The sequence below is a fragment of the Siniperca chuatsi genome, linkage group LG4 (genome assembly GCF_020085105.1).
Source record: "Siniperca chuatsi isolate FFG_IHB_CAS linkage group LG4, ASM2008510v1, whole genome shotgun sequence".
Classification (NCBI taxonomy): domain Eukaryota; kingdom Metazoa; phylum Chordata; class Actinopteri; order Centrarchiformes; family Sinipercidae; genus Siniperca; species Siniperca chuatsi.
In genome coordinates, this window is record NC_058045.1 from 9,954,867 (window position 1) to 9,975,430 (window position 20,564).

Below are 20,564 nucleotides of genomic sequence, written 5' to 3' on the forward strand. Positions count from 1 at the left end.
CACCTAAAAGGCACAGACTGCTTGTTTGAGTCAGGAGGGCCCCTGGTGGCCCCTGGTTACTCCAACCACACAGTGTCAGTGCAGAGTCATGAGGCTGCTTTCCAACAAAAGCTACACAAAACAATATAACTAAGCTTATAGTGTTTCTTATTACCCTACATTATTTATATTTGAGCAGATAGCCTATAAGTGTTTATCAGATGATTCTGAAGCACGATTTACAACATGAATTTATAAGTTTGGCTCATAAGTGCTAAATTTGTATTTTGTCTTTCTCATACATCACATCGTGCATTTCTATACTATAACACTGATCACATATTGGAGTAAATAAATAGATGAATAAAAATCCCTCATATTTAAATACAGTTATTCAACATTTCAAGAATGCTACCAGTATATAAACTACAGTACCAAATTTATATTGTCAAAAGAAGAAAAAAGATATTAGTTATAAGTTATTTTAGTTTCTAACAAATCTTGTAAGTCATGACAAAAAAAACTATACGCAATAAAATAACAAATGTTGTTTCTTTGTCATACACAGGAATAGGAAGAATAGTTTGTCAAATATGTAACTTCTAACAATAATTTTGGTGAATTTCAACAGAATGGAGCTCTTAGTTGATGGGTTTCCATTGGATTCCCAGACTGTGAGAGTGTAGTTAGAGCTCACTCTGATGACTTCAGTCAGGTGATTACATTACTGCACGGAGGGAGAGTCCCCAGGGCTAAGATCCCCTCTACTGCACATCCTGTCTTGGGTAATTACATCATCACAGGGTGGTCTCAGATACGGCCCTCAGCACATCAGCAAAACTCACACAAACTGGAAACATATGGCAAGGTGTAAACACGGGGCTGGAAATGGCTGGTTTTGTCCTGTATTTGATCCATCCATTCATGTTCCATAGTATTTGGAGCGGGGGGGGCGACACACACAGAAGTTTTGATAGTAGTGTATGAAAATATAGGAGAATGGAAAATCAAATATGTGGCACTTTAATATTGGCAATTTAATATTCTACATACAGGAGTTGTTGTTTCTTCCCTCAAACAATTCTGGTTTAAGAGCCACAAGCAGACTCCAGCAGCAATGAGATAAAAGCAGGGTTTACTTTGTCAATAGGCAGGATACAGGTCGGTAACAGGTAGGCAGTCAGCAGCAAACAAAACCAAGACATAATAGACAATCTGTCAGGAAACAAGGGCTAAAAGGCAGATATAGATACATACTGGGAGCTGATGAGGGAACTGGAAGCAGGCATTCAGGTGGGTGTGGAGGTCAGATGATGTGGAAAGGTGGGAACACAGTAGGGACAACTGCTGGACAGGAAATGTGCCTTTTCCTGAGCAGACATTTTGACTTGTCACAGCAGGAAAAGCATTGATACTGTTAACAATACACTTTTGCATTTAAGTGTATCAGTAAACTATATTAATGAGACTGTAGTAACTATTTGGAGTAAACAATTACTGATTGTAATTTGGCTCTTGAGAGGCTTTCCATAACTACCTAAAAATAGTTCAGTTAACTGAGTAAGAGCCTACGTGAACACCATTCAAGTCCTTTGTACTCTGAGCTGTATTTAAAGGACCAGTGTGTAACATTTAGGAGGAGCTATTGGCAGAAATGGAATATAATATTCATAAGTATGTTTTCATTAGTGTATAATCACCTGAAAATAAGAATTGCTGCCGCCATGTGGCACTGCCATGTTTCTACAGTAGCCCAGAATGGAAAAACCAAACACTGGCTCTAAAACCAAACAGGGCCATTGGCATTTTTTTTTTAAAACCAAACAGGGCCATTGGCATTTTTCGCGAGTTTCACGGCCACTGTAAGTTCTTCTACACCCTTGGAAGGGGAGGGTGATGCGAGCGGTATTCAAATGGTTGCAAACTGCAATTTCACCACTAGATGCCACTGAATCCAACACACTGGACCTTTAAAGCAGTAATAATTGATTGTTTGGCCACTTGGAGTCAGCGGAACAACCTGTAAACAAAATACTGACATATTATCCTTTTATAAAGTTGTTATGCGGAACTTGTTAGCTTATAGTTGCTTACACATCCAGCAGATGCAGAGCAACATTAGCATTCAATTTGAAGACATGTTTCTGTGAATGTAAGTCCAATATTCACTCTCCTTTTAGCTTTGCTTTGCTCTCCACCAATTTCCTGAGGAAATATCTGGCTCTTTAGCTGCTAAATGCTCCACTATCAGGTTCAGGTTCAGTTTTATTGTCATTATACAATACAGGATTACACAATGAAATGCAGTTGTAGCCCCCTCCATGCTACACACACAGAAAATGTATTAACAGATATTCAAATATTTATATTAGAATAGAATATAAGCAACATAATAGTCAATAAAATAGAACTAACTAAGTAGCACTAAAAGAAGAAATAAAAAGGAAAACAAAATTATATTTACAGTTATGTATATACATATATATATACACACACACACACACATACATACAAAAATATATACAATATGTGTAATATCAGTATAATATTAGTGTTTTAAATTACAGTGCAAATAGAAAGACTTATTATAGTGGGAATTAATGTTCACCAGTTTTTAGAGCTTTTTCACTGAAAACAGCTGCCTCATGTGGCTGGAAATTATGCTGATTAGAGCAGCAAGACTGAACCAAAACAGTAAAGTTGCAGACCCAAAATAATGTGCTGAGAGATAAAATGCTCCACAGAGCTGAGAGGAACTGCAGTCGGATGATAAATCTCTGTGGGTTTGTAACTATAAACAAGCCCTTTCACATTACACACTGCATTTGATCTATTGTTAATACAAAAATATTGATTATTATTATGCCACTCTATAAATATTATTGAACTAATTTTTTATTACTAAAGAATTGACCTGAAGCTGATCTCTCTGCTGACCAACTTCAGTATTTGCGACAGACACAGTTTGCACCTTCTATTGCATTTATTTTCAAAGTCTCAGTCATGACCCAACAGTAGCTCATGAGAGATCTGTGGAAGTTGTCTCCCTGCCGCACCACAATAATGCAGTCATAACATTCAGTATGAAGTTGTGGAAATATTTTCCAATTGTACTTTAGAACAAGTGTGGGAACCCTTGTAAATGCACATGTTTTATATTTTCCATCAGTTTTAATTTTGGGTCACCAGAGTGGAGCTCTTAGAACAAAAAAGAGACTTGTTTGTTTGAAAACCACTGTTGTTCTTCTGAACACACTGTTGTATGAAGGATACAGGCAAAGACAGCTTGAGGCTTTGCGGCATGCAGGCTTTCTCTGTTTCTTCTCAAGTGACACACCTGAATAAATACAGCGTCTCTCAACATAAACACTGATAGAGTAAACTGACCAGCGTGCCAAAGCAGAGCAGGGTACTGGAGGGCAACCTGCCTGAAAGCAGATGTAGCAACAGATGTAATAACAAGTATAATTTAGTGGAGTTGGGAGGGATGTGCTTGTTGATCCTCTACTGTATAATGTTGTGTCTGTGTATATACGGAGGCCTGAGAGCTGCAGTTTAGACAGATGCCTTTCAGATGGTGGTAATGGGTTTCTTCTCAGTGCTGATGTGGGGGAGCAGGAGGGTCGAGGGCCTGCAGGCTGTGTGGGAGGCTGCAGCTGACTCACAGTCTCACAGTGAATCTTAATGACCTCATGCTCATCACAGTGTAAAAAAAAATGAATTATTTAGATTTGATCATTCATTTCAGAGAAGTTTTAGTCAGTTATTAGTAGCAAAGCAAGGTTTATTTCTGTAGCCCTTTATTAACACAAGGTCTTAGAGGAATTTAGACATCTACCTCTTACTAATCAACAATCAATTTTTTTTAAATGCACCCAGAGAAAGCCCTGCACAATCCTCTCATCCTGTTATAATTGTAATACTTTACTATGTTTTGATATTTTTTTAATCAGCATTTGAATACAGAACTGCTTCAAAGAGACAGATAGTCATGCTTGGCTGATGATGGCTATAACTTTTTGACTTTTGTACTTGCTGTAAATCCTGTCTATAAATATTAGGACTCTGTACAAGGATGAATCTTTAAGAATGTCAAGTGAGTCAAACTCATGACCACCGAGTGATGGCCGTTTAAATGTATCATGTTGGTGTAGTGCCACTTATGAGCAAAAAGTGAATTTTGCATGACGTTGATGTGTCCACATGCCCTTGAGTTTCATATTCAAGAGATGTGTCAGTTTTGTCAAATGAACTGTTTGGCAGCCATACACAGGAAAACACCATGGAATATAAAAATCATCCGAGTATCTTCTGTGCCTAATTTGGCCTCATCATGGTCACAACAGAAGTGGTGAAATGAAGGAATCTGTTTAGTTAGAAATATAAATGTAGAATAATAAATCCAAGGAAAAAAACAAGTTTGCTTTTATGTGTAATGATTCAGGAGTAAATAACTAAAATATAAAGTTCTTTATAAACGGTCACATGGTGGCACTTTTCAATCTTGACCAACACCAAAAATGAACATTTTGGCAGTAATCTATATGTTTGTGGGCAAATTAATTCTTCAGCAGTATATTGTTTTATTCTTGCAGATAACATGGCAAATATAGACAGATCACTTCACATAAAGATATTTCCAGAGCAGCTGCAATAGAGAGTGATTACCAAAAAATACATCTATCAAATGCATCAACTGTAAGCATCAGGTTTTGGGTATTTATTCCAAAGAGAAAATGTTTTTGTTAAGCCTTCTATTCTGCACCAATGTTCAACACTCACATTGTAATTTCTCCACAACAAGAAACCTCAACAGATTATACAGCCTTAAGACATATAATTTTGTGCTATATTTCACCTACTATAGTATTATAATCACTGTCACAGTATTATTTTTCTCTCTCTTTTTACACATATAAACCTCAGCTGAATGATGACACTTTTATAAGCCCACATAGTCACCATTGTTTAAAGCAATAAGGTCATGAACCTTCTGGAAAGTGGGAGCACTAAAAATGAACCCACTGAAGGTTACAAATGTTTTTTCAAAAGTGCAAACGAGTGGATTTCTTCATAATGCCCGTGCTGGTGTTATTAAATGGAATAATGCTGATGATAAATAAACCTCTGCTCTCAACTTTGACACCAGTTCTGAGAGACCACACACGTGTTGGACTCTCTTCTGTGGAAGCACATGTACAGTATGTTATAATCCAGAGATGCAGCGCCTACCAGGCTTAGACCCTGACTCTGGTCTTCCACTTACAATAAATACATGCAGAATTGTCTTTGTTAACCATCCTCAAATAAAGTCAGATACTCTGCTCATCAGACTGTTGTGTGCTGTTTTCTGCTCCTTGATAAATTTTTCCTGTGCAAAATGTGCAACCGTTTTATATTTCTAAACATTTCTGTTGACATGGCATTAAGAGTTCTCTTGCTGTTTAACTAATGAGTTTAAGTTTCCGGTCTCACCAGCACATGCCTTAGCTTGTCTTCAAATTTCCAAGGGAAGTTTCCAAGTTGATGATTTCTCATTTAAACTGAGGATGTTGACGACCAAGCAAACTAGTTAACTCTTTATTATCACACTCAGCACTGTGGCTGTTAGCATCAGTGTCCTATCAGGACTTTGTGGTGTGTGATTTTCTCCTCCACTGCCAGCAGATGGACTAACAAACAAAACTTGCTTAATGCTATTTACACATTGACCTGCACTGCAGAGCACAAACATAAAACAGCAAGACGCGTGTGTTGAGGTGGCCAAGCAGACGCTATATATCACATTTTTACACATGAGGACAAGGACTTGTAGGTGTTTACTCTGGAGCATCCTGCACAGACTGGAGAAATTGTACAATGAAATGCCAAAAAATGTTATCTTTATGGTTTACAAAGGCCCAGATGTACATGAATTAGGCACGTTACATAATTGCTTAATTTTTCCAAAACATCAATTCCAAGATACACCAGCACACATATTATTCATTCCACTATTACTACAATGTATCAATAGCAGTGATGGTAATGATAGTTATAGTTTTATAAGTAGATCATGTCTAGTTTGTGTAGAGTGAATCAAACTGACCCTGCTCAGTTATTTCCTGATGCTGCGGGAGGTTTGATGGACGGTTTTTGCCTTGACCCTCTGCACAGGTGTCAGTTCCTTCATCCATTCAGCTCTGCAAAGTAATTTGAGGCTGCTGCTGCAGGAGGCTTTACTCAGGTCAACTCATCTGTCACTGCTGTTATTCATGCTTCATATCTGAATCTCACGCCTCTTTCACCAGCTGCTGTGCAAAATGCATTATATAAAAACATGATTTGAATTTTAATAAATATTGCTTGAAATGTCTCAGTTGCATTCTCAAAAATGTCTTTGTTTGGTAGGCAATGATCTTGAAATATCTTGATTTACCTACATCAACGGTATAGACAAATGTCTATAATAGTGCATATATTGGTGTATGATTAAAGCTCCAAAATTATTTTTGCATTTACCTGCTCTGTATAATTTAAACAAGCCTTTCCAGGTGTGCTGTCAGTTCAGACACTTAAAACTAATCTTGGATGGACCTCAGCACTTAATAAGAGGAGTCAGTAAAGACTCAAATCCAATTAATTGATTGATATGAAATACGCTGACAGCCTGTGAACAGGGATGCATTTTTGAAAGTGTAATAACTTAACAAGACTTGACAAAAGCGATAATTCAGTCTGAACCAAAGTGGTGGACTGACCAGCAGACAGCTATTGCCAGCCAGCATGGCTAAAAATTAACTACTCAAATGAAATCAGTGGAAAGTATTTTCATTAAACACAATTTTGTCATGTATGTTTGTGAAAACAGATATTTTAGATCCCATTCAATACAGGTTATGGAGCAGTGAACACCTCCCTCTGTAATGTTGGAAACTGTTTCTTGCACCCAGTTAGCTGAGTGCTCTGATGATTTGCGGATGTCAGTGTTATGACTCCTTTGTCCCCTGCTGATCATCCACGGCTCCGTCCTGTTTATACCTGAATGCTGTTGGATTTATGGCCACAGTCTCAGTGGGCCCACTTATTACTTTCCTAACCTTCACTGAAGATCTGTGCTGCATGATTAACATCAGTTACCTGGAGGTGCTTGTAGAGACCAAGAACTAATGTCGGCAGTCTGTGCGAGAGGGAGAGTGGTTAACATAACTGATATATGAAGCTGTGATTGGAATTATGTCTGCTCTGGAAAAGTGCTCTGCTCAAAATGTGAATAACACTGCTTCTGTTTTATGGGTAGACAGACCCACATGTTTAACTTCGGTGCCCTGCAGCTATGTGCAGCTGAGCTGGAGAAAACATTTTGTGTTGAACCAGAGCATCTTTTTTTTTTTAGCGAGCAGATACTGTATGTGGCGGCGTGCCTCCATTTTTCACTAGAGCCTAACATTAACAGGTTTTTTGTGTTAAATCATGATTCAAATTTTAATTTAATTTAATTTTAGAAGGTAAAAGGCCAGTCACCGGTCTAGAGTAATAGGAGAGTGCAGTGGTGGAAAGAAAGTACATTTACTCAACCTGTATTTAAGTTAGATTTTGAGGTGCTTGTACATTTCCATTTTATGCTACTTTACACTTCTACTCCACTACATTTGAGAGGTAAATGTTGTACTTTTTACTCCACTACATTTATGTAACAGCTGTGTTTACTAGTTACTTTACAGATTAAGATTTGACATAAAAACCTACAGTATAATTAGGATGTAAAATACAATGCAATGTTAAAGATTAAACAAGTTCCCAAACTGTTTGGCTTGTGACCCTTTACAAAAAAGATGTGTCAAAGAATGATTTCCCCTCTAAATTCCTCACAAAGAGGTGAAATGATCCAATACGTCACAAAAAGAGAAGTAAAATATAATAATATATCAGTCACAGGTGCCCTGTAGAACAAGTACTTTTGATACAGTACAGAGTACATTTTGCTATTAATACCACTTAAACTTTAACGTAAATAAAATGTTGAATGCAGGACTTCTACTTGTAATAAAGTATTTTGACATTGTTGTATTGCTACTTGTACATAAGTAGAGGTTTTGAGTATTTTTCCCACCACTTTAGGAGAGTAGGTGGCACTTTGCTATGATACTGCAGGTTTTAGCTATTGTTAGTTTTCTCTTTTGTTCAATTTTAAGTTGTGTTTTGCCTCTTTCATTATTTTTGTTAATAAATTCCATTTTTTTTGCATAGACTTTGCCTATACTTCTTCAGTATCCCCTTTTTAAGTTTTCCAATGCCATTCAACATCTCCTGCCCTTTATATGGGGTGGCAGCACTACAAGATAGAAATGCATAAATCCCTTTCTGAGCTTCTATTTTCACTATAGAACCCAACGGTGGTGAGAATGTAAAACCACGGCTTTTTATGACAATATGTAACGTCTGTTGGTCAAATAAGTGAAAGGAAATATCTTGGTGTGTGCATCCAACAGTACGACAGAACACAGGAAATAACAAAAGTATTAAAGTGTCATCAGAGCCCAAAGTAAACCAAACCTTTGCGTGTTTCTTCTGGAGTGTTTAGATTCGCTGTAAAAAGAAAATGAAGGCCAGTGTTAACTGACATGACATGAACAGAAAAGCAGTTATATGTGAAGGCTGAGAGGCAGTGGCAGTCATAACGTAGTGGGAAAATCCTACATTACTCAAATAGTGGGTTTGCAATAGAAACAATCTTTTTAACAATATGTTATATGAACACTCTTTGGCAAGAAGATTTGTGGTTTGTGATAATAGTAGGGATAAAAAAAAGAAAACAATCTCTGCGCTCCGCTGTGCTCTGGTTTGTTCCATAAGCAGATTTAGTTAAACTTGGATGGTCATGAAGATGATATCAGCTCGGCCCAGAGGCCCTTTCTCTGTTGTTTTAAATTATAACAGTAACAAAAATAAAGAGAGCAGATTTGATTTAAAAGATACAATCCATGATTTATTACAGAAAAAAGTGATATCCAAATTATTTTATGTTACATTATTTTTATACATTTCAATATGTTTTTACATGTAAACAGTAACGAAGTAAACAATGTCATTGATACACTTCATGTCACGACTGATACCATCCTACTGTACAGTTAAATCTATGGTCTAACGTCACTGTGCTTCCACGTCAAGTACATCACTTGCTCAAGCACAATCCTATTAGGAGGCATAGCATAGAACAGAAAGCTTAATCCCCCTATAGACTGCAGTGTTTTCGGAGATGTGCAAGGTCATGCCATTATTAATTATTATGCAATACTCATATTGTGCTATTGCCAACAGTGGAAGGCATGAGACACCTTTCCACCACTGTGCAGCATTTGTGTTAGTGATAAGGGGAACCGATGTTCTCAGAGAGGAGAAGATAAAAGGAAAAAGATCCATCCAGAAATTATTAGTAGCTGGGCAAGTCAAACATCCAAGGTCATGTAGTTATTCATTCATAAAATCACCCCAATACCATTAGGTTAAACACTTCAGCTGTTAGGGGGTAAACATAATTCTAATTCCCAGTTGTGTCTTCAAACAGAGCAAATCTGAGGATTCACATGTTTTGTTTGATCAGACTCTCCTTGAAATTCAGTCCAGGCCAGATTATATAAATCAGTCTGGAGTCCAAGATGTTATTTAGAAAATACTCTTACAGTATAAAATTCTGCCATATCAAGAAACATAATGTCTTGTCATGATCAACACTGAAAAAGGGAGGTGATATGTTTAAGACGCTGTTAACAACTTTACAGAAGTTAGCTCTGCTCAAAGCAGGTGTTGTCATGCATACTCTACAGTACAAATGTGCCAGTACATTTACATCTGCATCTGTTCAAAATGAATGTAGCACTCAAGGATAACAACATGCATAGATTTTCAATGTTCACATAGCAGGGAAGATATTCTGAAAACCTGGACTAGTTTCTTTAGTATTGGAATAAGATTTAAAAACAAATATCTCTCTCTTGTGAATTAAATGATTATGATCATTAGATTGAACATTATGACCTGAAAGCATCATTACATCTTAATCAACAACCTGCATAATATGTCCCCATAGTGAACTGTATGATGGTATTCCATGATTTCCTGATGATTGGATTTACCTCCCACTGCATCTTAGAAAATATGATAAAAAGTTGATCATCTGCAAACATTCAGAGGACACCTGAGAAATGTGGACGTTACTTTGTTTATCTGAGGGTGAAAACAGGTGAACTCATACTGATAGCACAAAATAGTATAAAACCATTACATACATCATAAAATGTATATACAAAGAATAAATACACAAATTGAAATAATGTACACTTCTTTTAAAATGATTTTTTCAGTGTTGTGCAATGCATTCAGGATAGTGATATTCTTTGTCTTCAGGAGTTAGGTTGGTGTAACTTTGACGTTTACTGTGCATAATGTGGTTAACTCTAAATCTTATCTACCATCAAATGATCAACATGACCTGTACTAAAGCTCTTGGGCTGACGTTAAAGTTCAACACAAATACAAACCCCCCTCATTAATACTGTTTACTCCACAGACTCTACAACTCTCCATCTCAACATGAATGAAACAGGAAATGATTATGATTCTGACTCAGCCTTACAGATGGATGTTTTGCACATGCTGCCTGTTTTCCTGAGTTCTCTAATCCATGACATCAGAATTAATCACAATAAAAGGCAATGTCATGTCTCTGCATTTAACAAAACCTAATTTCTCAGTTTCGCATCAATAAAGGTCAGAAAGCAGCCGAAACCGCATCTGACCGTGTGCTTTTTTAGCAAAGGACTAGAACTGAAATACGTTGGTGTACTTTGTGAGTGAGGAACAGTGGATGGATGTTCTTTGCAAACTGAACATCCAAGCCACAGGTATGTCTAAGTGATCCAAGTTTCAACCACGCTTCAGGGCTTCCAACAACAAATGAAAAACAGGCTGCGAGCACAGAACGGAAGAGCAGATTTGTGGCTCCTGCGTGTGAGTGTATACATTGTTCATGATGGGAGTCACTTTACAACGTATACCATCAACGTGTTTCAGAGCCATTAGATGAGACCCGAGTAGGTACTGTGGTGTGACTCACATCCAAAACAAACCCTTACAGGAGAGTTCAGAGAGTTTACAGAAGATCAGACAACAGAATGAGGAGAGAGAATATTTCTTGCACTTAAAAAAGCACGTGCAGCACAAACAGGCACACGTGATGTTGGTGACACAATTGTGGTGAGCACAACTGTAGGCACAATCAAATCAAAGTTCACATTTCCTCAACTCAAGACAGTCAAGCTCAGCAGTAGCACGGACGGAGATTAACACACAGCTCACACTGAGTACAGACACACGTGAACCAGGCATCAAGACAGCGACTTTGTCTATCAAAAGGTACAAAACAATATTACCATGCACTTTATATGATTTCATAGAGAATGTACTGAATAGATGTTAACATCCTCCATGATGAGTGCTGTTGTTTTTATTTTTGTTATTTTTTCCTTTGCAGTTCACGAAATGGCTGCAAATATTAACCAGCATGCTTCAAGGGCAATATACAGTCGCTTTGCAACAACAGTGTCCATTGTATTTGGTAGCCACATCACCAGAATCACTTTTGCAACAAGAAACGCTAAGTGCCACAGTAGCTCTGTAACATAAGCAGCAGAACTGCTCTGCTGATGCTCACGGGAGAAAAATGCGGCCATGCGGAGAGTCCAAGCGGAGTACTAGCTGCCACACAGAGAGAGTGCAGGATGGGTGCCAAAAGTGAACAGTGGTGATCTGCAGCCCTTGATCTGCATAGTAAACATTACAATTGAACAGGGTTTTCCAGTGAAGCCATGACACAGCACAGATCCAAGGGCAACCTGCTGGATGAAGCCAGGTGAGGGATCGGGGCGGGGCGGGGTGGGGCCAGAAATTACGAGCAGCGCCAACACTGGACGTGGAACAGATGGCGATGGCCAGAGCCTGAAGCCAGACAGTTTGGGGGGAGGATCTGGTTACTGAAGAGGGTGTCTTTGGTCTACAGAATCAGCTGAGTGAAGCTAGACTCTCAAAGCTAAAATACATAAATAAGCAGGCAGGGGAGGTCGTGCCTGTGAGTTGAGGGCTGTGTGGCGTGTAGTGGAGACGTGGTGGGTAAAGCTAAGGCCACTCGTGGTGATAACGCCTTCCGTTCTTCTTTCTCTCCTTCTGCAGGTGCTCCAGTTCTGCTTCGTACATCATCTCCTGCATCAGGTACTTTTCCCTCCTCATACGATCGCAGAGATCCTTCGGCATGTCCGGAATGAGGTACGCTATGAAGGACTTGATCCCATAAACCAGGTGCTGAGGGAAGCATTAATCATTTATCAGTTACCCTCCGCAGAACTCACACACTAGTTGCCAGTATTACAATAAAGAACTATATATGCCATATAATGTTTTATAGGTGTATAGCATGCCAGTTTTCCTCACTGTATAAACCATTGCACAAGGCAGTGTTGTCAGGGGAAAATCTTGTCAACTTTTCAAGGAAAGAAGAAGAAACATGGTGCCTTTTTTTTAGCTGGACCACCATGTAATTTGGGATTTATTCTGTGGGTTTTGAGTGAAATTTCTCAACCTACTGTAGCAGCAAGATTCAATTAAAGCATGAAAATTTGGGAAATTGTGCTTGTGATGTTTTCATTTAACAATGACAGCACATAAATTAATAAAAGTTAAAACTAAATTAGAAATCTACAAAAATAGTCTTTAGTTTCACAGACTTGAGAAGACATAAGGGGATTTAGTTTAGCTGCTTGCCTTGCTGGTACACACAAAAAAGAAATGGGGAGGGCTGACAGACCTCAAAGACGATGATGAAGGCCAGCCTGGCAGCCAAGACGTGCCAGAACTGCAGGGTGAATTCGTACGGCACTGAGCTCCAAGGCGGCGCTCTGTAGTCTCTGTACCTGCAGTATCTGGACTGGCTGCTGTTCTTCAGCTCGCCCATGTCAAACACAGACAGGCTGCTGTTCATGTAGCCTCGCAAACACCTGAGGGCGAAAGCAGAAGCTATCACACCATAACACAAGCCACTCTGCCGGATATATTTTAAGCTTACACATTATATTTAATGCTTACTCATCCTCATGGTGGTGTCCTTTGTCCACACACGGGCCATATTTGAAGGCATAAACAAAGCGGGGGATGTAGTCTGAGGTGATGGCAATGACGAAGGCGTTGGTGATGACTGCCAACACACCGATACCTTCGAGAATCCCATGCCAGATACCTGACAGCCAAACCAGAGGAGAATAAACATTTTTAATAAAGTGTAAAGGAAGCCAGTTAGGAAAATTAGTGTTCAGTGTGATGGTTTATAAACCTGCATGCCTTCATCTACAACACATGGTAACTTGAGTTCTCTGCGCCTTACAGTACTAAGCCTTTTATTGGTGAAACATTAAAGTGCCTCAAGCAAAGGAAAATGATAGACAACTGAAAAGAAAAATTCAACCCTTTGATTATGTAATGAAATCACTTGATTGTGACATTTAGCAGGAATTCTTTTGTGATTTGTAATTTAGCTTTCTTGATATGCTCACTTTCCTTCATCGTGCTTCATTTACTTCAATTCACAGTTAGTAATTTACCAGAATGAGTTTGAACACCCTCCAGAGATAGTGCAAGGACATATTGTTTATATATATATACACACATATACAGCCATGTAACCAAATAGTTTGTCAACTGTGTTACTCAAAATACAGCATGTTTTTTGACTGCATTACAATAAAGTCTGTTGAGGCTACTGTACTGTCAGTGGAGACAAATCATCTCTCTGCCTTCTTTGCATTAGATTCTCTATCTCTGTCTGATCGCTAAATGTCAGCTTAAACCTACAAAGAAGCTTTGCTCTTTGATTCTGTGCGATTGAGACATAATGCGTTCATTACAGCTGAAGAAATCTAAATGCTTCAGGGTGGATTCTTCCTTTAATTACAGGGCAACATGCCTCAAAAAGCATTTGGTCATATATTATATGGCAGTTGGAGGGTGGTGTTTGTAGTCCTATGGGGAGGTGGGCTGGTGGGAGGGGAGGTGCAGCATATGGCAGTACAGAAGCAGAGGATATGGAAACATATCTATCTCCACAGGATGGAAAATGTTTGGTTCCCACAATGTTTTACTGTTGGAAAAAAAAAAGTGGCTTTGATCTAAAAATAAAACCGACACTGTGTGACACGGTGTGGGGAAAGTCAGAGATCAGACTGACCTATGTCAGTGGCTCGGGCAGGCATGGGTCTCCTCCACTGAGTGACAAACTTGTAGGCGTCAAGACGAATCTCAATGATGTTGTTGAGCAGAGCCAGGAGAGGAGCTAGTGGGAATGCCGCTACAAAGATAGTGGTGAAGCCAAACTGGAGAACTGCAGAGGAAAGAACCATTTGGATGAACTTGGAGGATGTCCGTCTCAACTCTGGCACAAACAGCGTTACAGATTGAGTAACAGGCATAAATCCTTCCCTCTTCAGACAAATATAACACTTCAAAAGAGTGTAGTGTTTTACCCATTTCAAGGTATTCGTCCACCAGTCCATGGGCGTTCATTGGCTGCAGATTCCAGTCTTTGTCCCACTGTGGAAGCTGGGCTTTATTCTCTACATTCGGCCCTCCACCGCCTACTTTCTTCATCTTCCTACGAGACCACCAGTTCTGCAACAACCTGAAAACGTTGCAAGTAGCTACCTGTCAACTCAAAGCAATTATTTCTGACAATGCACTCAGCACTGCAGGAACCCTTTTACTAAGCCCCACACAAGAGGATTTGATATGTTTCTACAGGAGAAAAGTCTTTTCATATGCTAATGAGCTAAAGGACAAAAAAAAAAATGCATATGCATATATAAAATGCCAATCACTTAAATTTACAGTATTAAGGATTTAATACGGCATTTCTAATGGAACCACATGATTATAATAACATATTACTTACGGATAACCGAGCTCCATGAAGTTGTTCCAGATTTGTTTGAAGAACATGATGACTCCCATTTGCAGGCACAGATCAATCAAACAGCCGCTCGGGTGACACTGAGAAAAAAACATTTAAATAAAAAAACTGTGACATCCATATTTCATGCCCAATAATTCAAAGCCATGAGCGAATCCTGGGACACACTTCATCCCATTCTGTTTTTTGATCATTAAAATTTTAAATCCTAGTAATTATGTGGGAGATTAAAGGTTCACATAGTAATATACAGGAAGATCATTAGAAAGACGAATTACTAAATATATCCTAAAACTAAAGGCAATAGTCAGCCCACTTACGGTGATGCCTAATTGCACTCACCTCCTCCAGTCTCCATCGATTAAAGAGTTTATTGTATTTTCCAGGCCTGCCAGCAAACCTGAACAGATTGAGATTGGCAACATTAGCTGCAAAATTCAATCAGAGGAAAACTAATAAACTCTGAGCAGGAAAAAAAGGACACTTAAAGGTGCTAATTATGTCCGATAAACCACAGCTTGGTTGCATTTCTAGTCAAGGCAGTATTTTGGAAATGCAGAAAAATGAGGTCCAAAAATAACTATACAGTGAGAAGGGAAAAAGAAGGATTCTTGGCAGATTTCATGACATGTGAATTTGAAACAAAACATCTTTGCACAATCTCTCATTAAATTCACTGTAAACAGGAACTGTAGAGTTCATGGCAGCCAGCCTACCTTCCGAGAAAGAAAGCGATGTAAAATGTGGAGCTGTTCAAATTTACAAATTGGAACAGGAACATCTTCAGAGCAAAGCTGTTCTCCCATTCAGACTCTGTCCGTGGGTGCTCTGAGGAGGGAGAAACGGGGGTTGTGGGGTCGAGGGAGAAAATAAATGCTTGCCAACCATTTGGGAAGCAAGAGATAATGAAGGTGTAAATTCGTGCAGCGTGTGGACAACTCTCACCTAAATTTGTCAGCAGATAGGCCACCTTCTCATACACCTGACAAGATGATAGTACTCATAAGCATCAACAGAGAAAAGGTTGAGGAGAGTAATGATCATGAGAAAGAGAGGCAAACAGGAATCTCAGCAAAAAAAACTACCAAAAACAAAAGGTCTTTCTGGCTGTGGATGTGATAGTTCCTGGAACAAAGCTCTAAATAAATGTTTCATAAAACATTTGTTGGACAGAATATGTAAACGTGCCAGATGATGCTTTTCCAGACACCCACCACGTTGAGAGACATGATGATCATAAAGTTGATGCAGACACCGGTGCCAGAGGTGGCAAACTGCCAGTTCTTCTTGACAAAATACCAGTTGAAGGAAGCAAACTTCTCCATCGCAATGAGACGGAAAACCACCACAGCAAACACGGCTGTCAAAACGAGGGAAATCTAAGCAGAGATGATGGAGAGAAGGAAGCATGGAGGAGGGGATGATATATGTCTTTAAAAACTGTGACAAGCAGGTTGTAAGGTTGTAGAGGTTTTATCTTAACTAATAATAAAAAACTGTGCAGCATAAAAAGGAAAACCTATTGATTAAGAAACAATTTACTATTCAACAAAACACTTATCATTCAAATGTAATCAAATGTAAATTTCAAATGAGAAATTAGGCCATCAGAAAGGCCAAATCCACTATTTCCTCTCAATACAGTTTTCATCCAGCAGGGGGAGATATTATGCCACTGCTGGCACATCATAACCACTCCAAAGGTGGCACACAAAGTAACGGGTGCTCTCACTCTGAGCCTGAATCCCAAAAGGGCAGATTATTCAAAAGATCAAAGGGTTTACCATGAAGAATATTCCAGACACAGACACCATGAGCCGGCTGAGTTTGTCTGAGAAGGGCTGGAAAGGCTCAGGCTTGCCAGAGATGGGGTTGACTCTCTCCATCCTGGAGTACTTGGCTTCAAATTGAGGCCTCAGCTCCTCCTGATTCACAACACACATTCCAGTATGAACTATTGAACTGTAGGTGTATCTGCCTGATGAAGCAATAGCTCTTCTTTTATATCATGTTAGCAGTGTCAAATTTAGAAGACGTACTGCATGGACGTAGACTAAAATTGTGAGGTAATCAAATGATATCGGATCTATTTGAGGAAATTACTGACGTACCTCTTCCTCCTCCCAGTCAATGAGATCCCAGTCGTAAGTCAGTTCTGCCCTCCTCCTTTTCCAGAACTCTAGGAATACTGTGGCTGCAGAGGGGATCAGGAATCAGTCATATTATTGATTAACACAATGAACCAAACACCACATCATGGTCAGATAACCTGAGTGAAACACAGGCTGCAGTGACGTGCAATGCCCATTACGGAAACTGATTACAGCCATCACTTCACAGACTGCCTTCGTTTCTGTGGTGAAGTTAAGGAAAAGTGGCAACAGCAAACAGGCTTTACTTTAACAATGTTTCACCCCCAAATCGTGTCTTTGTCAGGCGAGATCCATTTTATGTTGAAAGACTTCAAGAGTAAAGCTTTCTGTGGGCAGAATTCAGTCTGGAGGCATTGTTTCCTTTGTGTCGGAGTCTATTACGACTTGAGCTGCACACAACGCCAGAAATGATGTTTCGTAACCTTTTTCTGTCGAGACTTTTCATGTATTCTGGTTTATTACAGATACATAACAGCAGTAAAAAGGCTTTTATAAAGGCGGCATGGCAGGCACACTTTTGTGGTTCAATATACAATTTGTGGAAAGTTTTGTCTTAGTAGTATTAGTTCAAAGACAGTGATAGATGGACCTCGGAGTCAGTGGAAAAAAGCAGTGCAATCATGTATGCTCTATGATGGACAGCACACTGTAACACTATACTACTGATTCAGCCCTTTTGTCAGTTTTCATTAGACAGGCATATAATACATGTGATTTTGTAGCAGGAAGACGAACGTATAACGAAAACGGACATGATTACTCGATCAGTGCTGTGCAGCCTTAACACAGCTCTGATTTGTGTATTATGAATGTTTCGTATATTTGAACACATTACATGTGTTTAGAGCTGAAACAATTAGCCAATTAATGAATTCGTCAACAGAACATCAACAGAAATCCTCAGTTCCAGCTACTCAATTATGAGAATTGGCTGCATTTGTTTGGTCATATTTGATAGAAAACTGAATATTTTAAGGTTTTAGTCTGTTGGTCAGACTATTATGTCACTTGGATATCACCTTGTGCTTTCAAGAAGTGTGATGGAGATTTTGTACTATTTTGTGGCATTTTTTAGAGTGAGCGATTAATCTAGAAAAGAATCAGCAGATTAATCGATGATGAAAAGAATTAGTTAGTTGCAGCCCTACACGAGTTATTTGTTCATCCATTTAAAATAAAACTAAATTATTTCTGTGATGAAGATAAATTTGGGACACACAAAGGAATTGTAGCCTTAAAAAGCACCAGAATGTGAATCCTCAGTCAGAACAACTGTGACTGCTGTTAAAGATGTTGAAGTTTATTATAGCTTGACCCACTTTAGTTTGAAGAGAGAGAAAAGCAGCCTTTTCAGATGCCCACATTCGGTCCCTTGGGCAAACCAATTTTTCATCTCTATCTCGCTCAAACAAACTCACAGACAGCAGACCTAGAGTGCACTAACTCAGTGGCGCAGTACTTCTACTTTGGTCCACATAGCCAAAAGCCTTCATGCAGGATTCAGATCTACAGACCTCAGTCAGCGAGGCTGGCCGGACCTCCCTCGGCTCTCCAGCTCTCCTTGGCCTTCATTTAGCCCAAACTCAGAACACAATGTGCCAATTGTTCCCTCTGGGCACAAGTGATTATTTACCACGCTGGCAGATAGATGGATCTGGGCCAGACGCTGCCCAGTAACACTCACGCTATACATTACAAACATATTATAGCTGTGGGAACCACAGCTGCAATATACCATTATCATGGTGCAATTCTGCAACCGACATTATCAGGACAGCACTGGAAGTGTAAGTGCAGAGGTTCAATCAGAGAAACCTGACCATGATTTATTCACTGATAAATGTATTACAGTGTAAAGATCTCCTCTATTTGCACTGCGTGTGTTTACTGTATTGAATTCTCAGTTGAAAAGCCTCATGTGTTTGGAGGAGTTGAGTGGAGAGTGGAAGCATAAGCACTGACACACTAATGTATAAATAGATTTGAATTCCAGAAGGGTTTCTATTAAGCGAGGAACATAGTTGAATTTTGTTGTATTACAACAAGTGTTCACAAAATCAGGAAAAGGAACAAAAACAAAACAGCCTCCACCTACCCCAAATAGCCATGAAGATAGCAAAGAACACAGTGCCGCCATTATCAAACAGATGGGTCACCTAGAAACACAAGCACATGAAGGGCTGCTCTGAAAACTTTGTGATGATCAACATCGTACTTCTGTTTCTCATCCTTGAGTTTGGGGCCTCACATGGGAGTTTTCTTAAAGGAATAACTGACATTTTGGGAAATTCATTTTCTTGCAGAGAGTTAGATAAGAAAGATTGATACCACTCTCGTGTCTGTATGGTAAATATGAAGCTACAGCCAGCAGCCAGTCAGCTTAGCTTAGCACAAAGACGGGAAACATGGGGAAACAGCTAGCCTGGCTTTGTCCACTGGTAACAAATCTGGCTATTAGCACCTCTAAAGCTCACTTAACACGTTATTTCTCATTTATTTAATCTGTACAAAAAACAAGTGTAAAAATGACAAGTTGTGGTTTTACCTTTGGACAGAGCAAGGCTAACAGTATCTCCTTGTTTCCAGTCTTTGTGCTAAGCTAAGCGGCTGCTGGTTGTAGCTTAATATTTATTATGAGCATGGTGTTGATCTTATTTAAATCTTGGCAAGAAAGTAGTAGTGTATTTCCAAAAATCTCTAACCATCTCTGTTTCTATATCTTCAATAAAAGTGAATTAAATCGGTTTGAAATACATTATTATTTCACTATAATCCATTTGGAGCTCCATGATCCTCCTCCGTGATTTTGACATACTCTAAATGAGTCATGAGAGTTTTTGGAAAACAAATATTTGTAAAACGTTTCTAATGAACTAGAAGAGGTTGAGAAAATCTAAAGTACTGAAATGCTGTGACTACAGATTAATATCATCAGAACTGCACTGACCTTCGCGTAGACACAACTGTCACTCAGCGTCCACGGATCACAAGTCTCCTCACACATAGGACACATGATGGTAGTGTTGGCTTCACAAATCTCTTTACTGATGAGACAATGAATCAGGAAATGACAGCAACAATCAAGAATATACATGTTTTAAATTACACATTATACATTAATTTCAATGCCAGGGAGTATGTGCACAATCCTATTTAGTATGCAGGTTGTGTGAACTGACCTGACTTGGCTAGAGTCCATCGTGAAGAGACCATAGAGGAAGACAAAAACACCAACCAGGGCGGCAGGGATCAACATGCCAGTGTACCAGCCCAACCATGCAAAGTAAAGACCAATTTTCTCACCAAAGTACCGCCTGGGAGAGAGACAGAGAGATGAAGTGGTCAAAATTCCCTAATAAACTATGTTGACTGTTAATTATACCTGGCCATGTTCACTTGCAGTGAAGTTGTGGGTACAGTTAGTGTTGTTACTGTGAGGT

At 39.1% G+C, this 20,564-nt stretch overlaps 1 protein-coding gene across 6 annotated transcripts in view; it reads right to left on the reverse strand.

Moving 5' to 3' along the window:
- Window positions 1-10,167: 10,167 nt before the first annotated feature.
- ano3 (anoctamin 3) overlaps window positions 10,168-20,564 on the reverse strand; it is a 38,363-nt gene continuing 27,966 nt past the window's right edge. For all 6 annotated transcript variants that reach the window (XM_044194377.1, XM_044194378.1, XM_044194376.1 and 3 more), the window contains 15 exons: window positions 20,304-20,438; window positions 20,072-20,168; window positions 19,220-19,280; window positions 17,083-17,165; window positions 16,756-16,896; window positions 16,186-16,350; window positions 15,917-15,953; window positions 15,688-15,799; window positions 15,314-15,371; window positions 14,954-15,051; window positions 14,529-14,683; window positions 14,234-14,386; window positions 13,099-13,249; window positions 12,821-13,010; window positions 10,168-12,318 (listed from right to left, as the gene is read on the reverse strand). In XM_044194377.1, coding sequence (XP_044050312.1) covers window positions 12,136-12,318; window positions 12,821-13,010; window positions 13,099-13,249; window positions 14,234-14,386; window positions 14,529-14,683; window positions 14,954-15,051; window positions 15,314-15,371; window positions 15,688-15,799; window positions 15,917-15,953; window positions 16,186-16,350; window positions 16,756-16,896; window positions 17,083-17,165; window positions 19,220-19,280; window positions 20,072-20,168; window positions 20,304-20,438 — 1,819 coding nt within the window. In that variant the 3' untranslated portion in view covers window positions 10,168-12,135. The remainder of the gene's footprint in view (window positions 12,319-12,820; window positions 13,011-13,098; window positions 13,250-14,233; window positions 14,387-14,528; window positions 14,684-14,953; window positions 15,052-15,313; window positions 15,372-15,687; window positions 15,800-15,916; window positions 15,954-16,185; window positions 16,351-16,755; window positions 16,897-17,082; window positions 17,166-19,219; window positions 19,281-20,071; window positions 20,169-20,303; window positions 20,439-20,564) is intronic.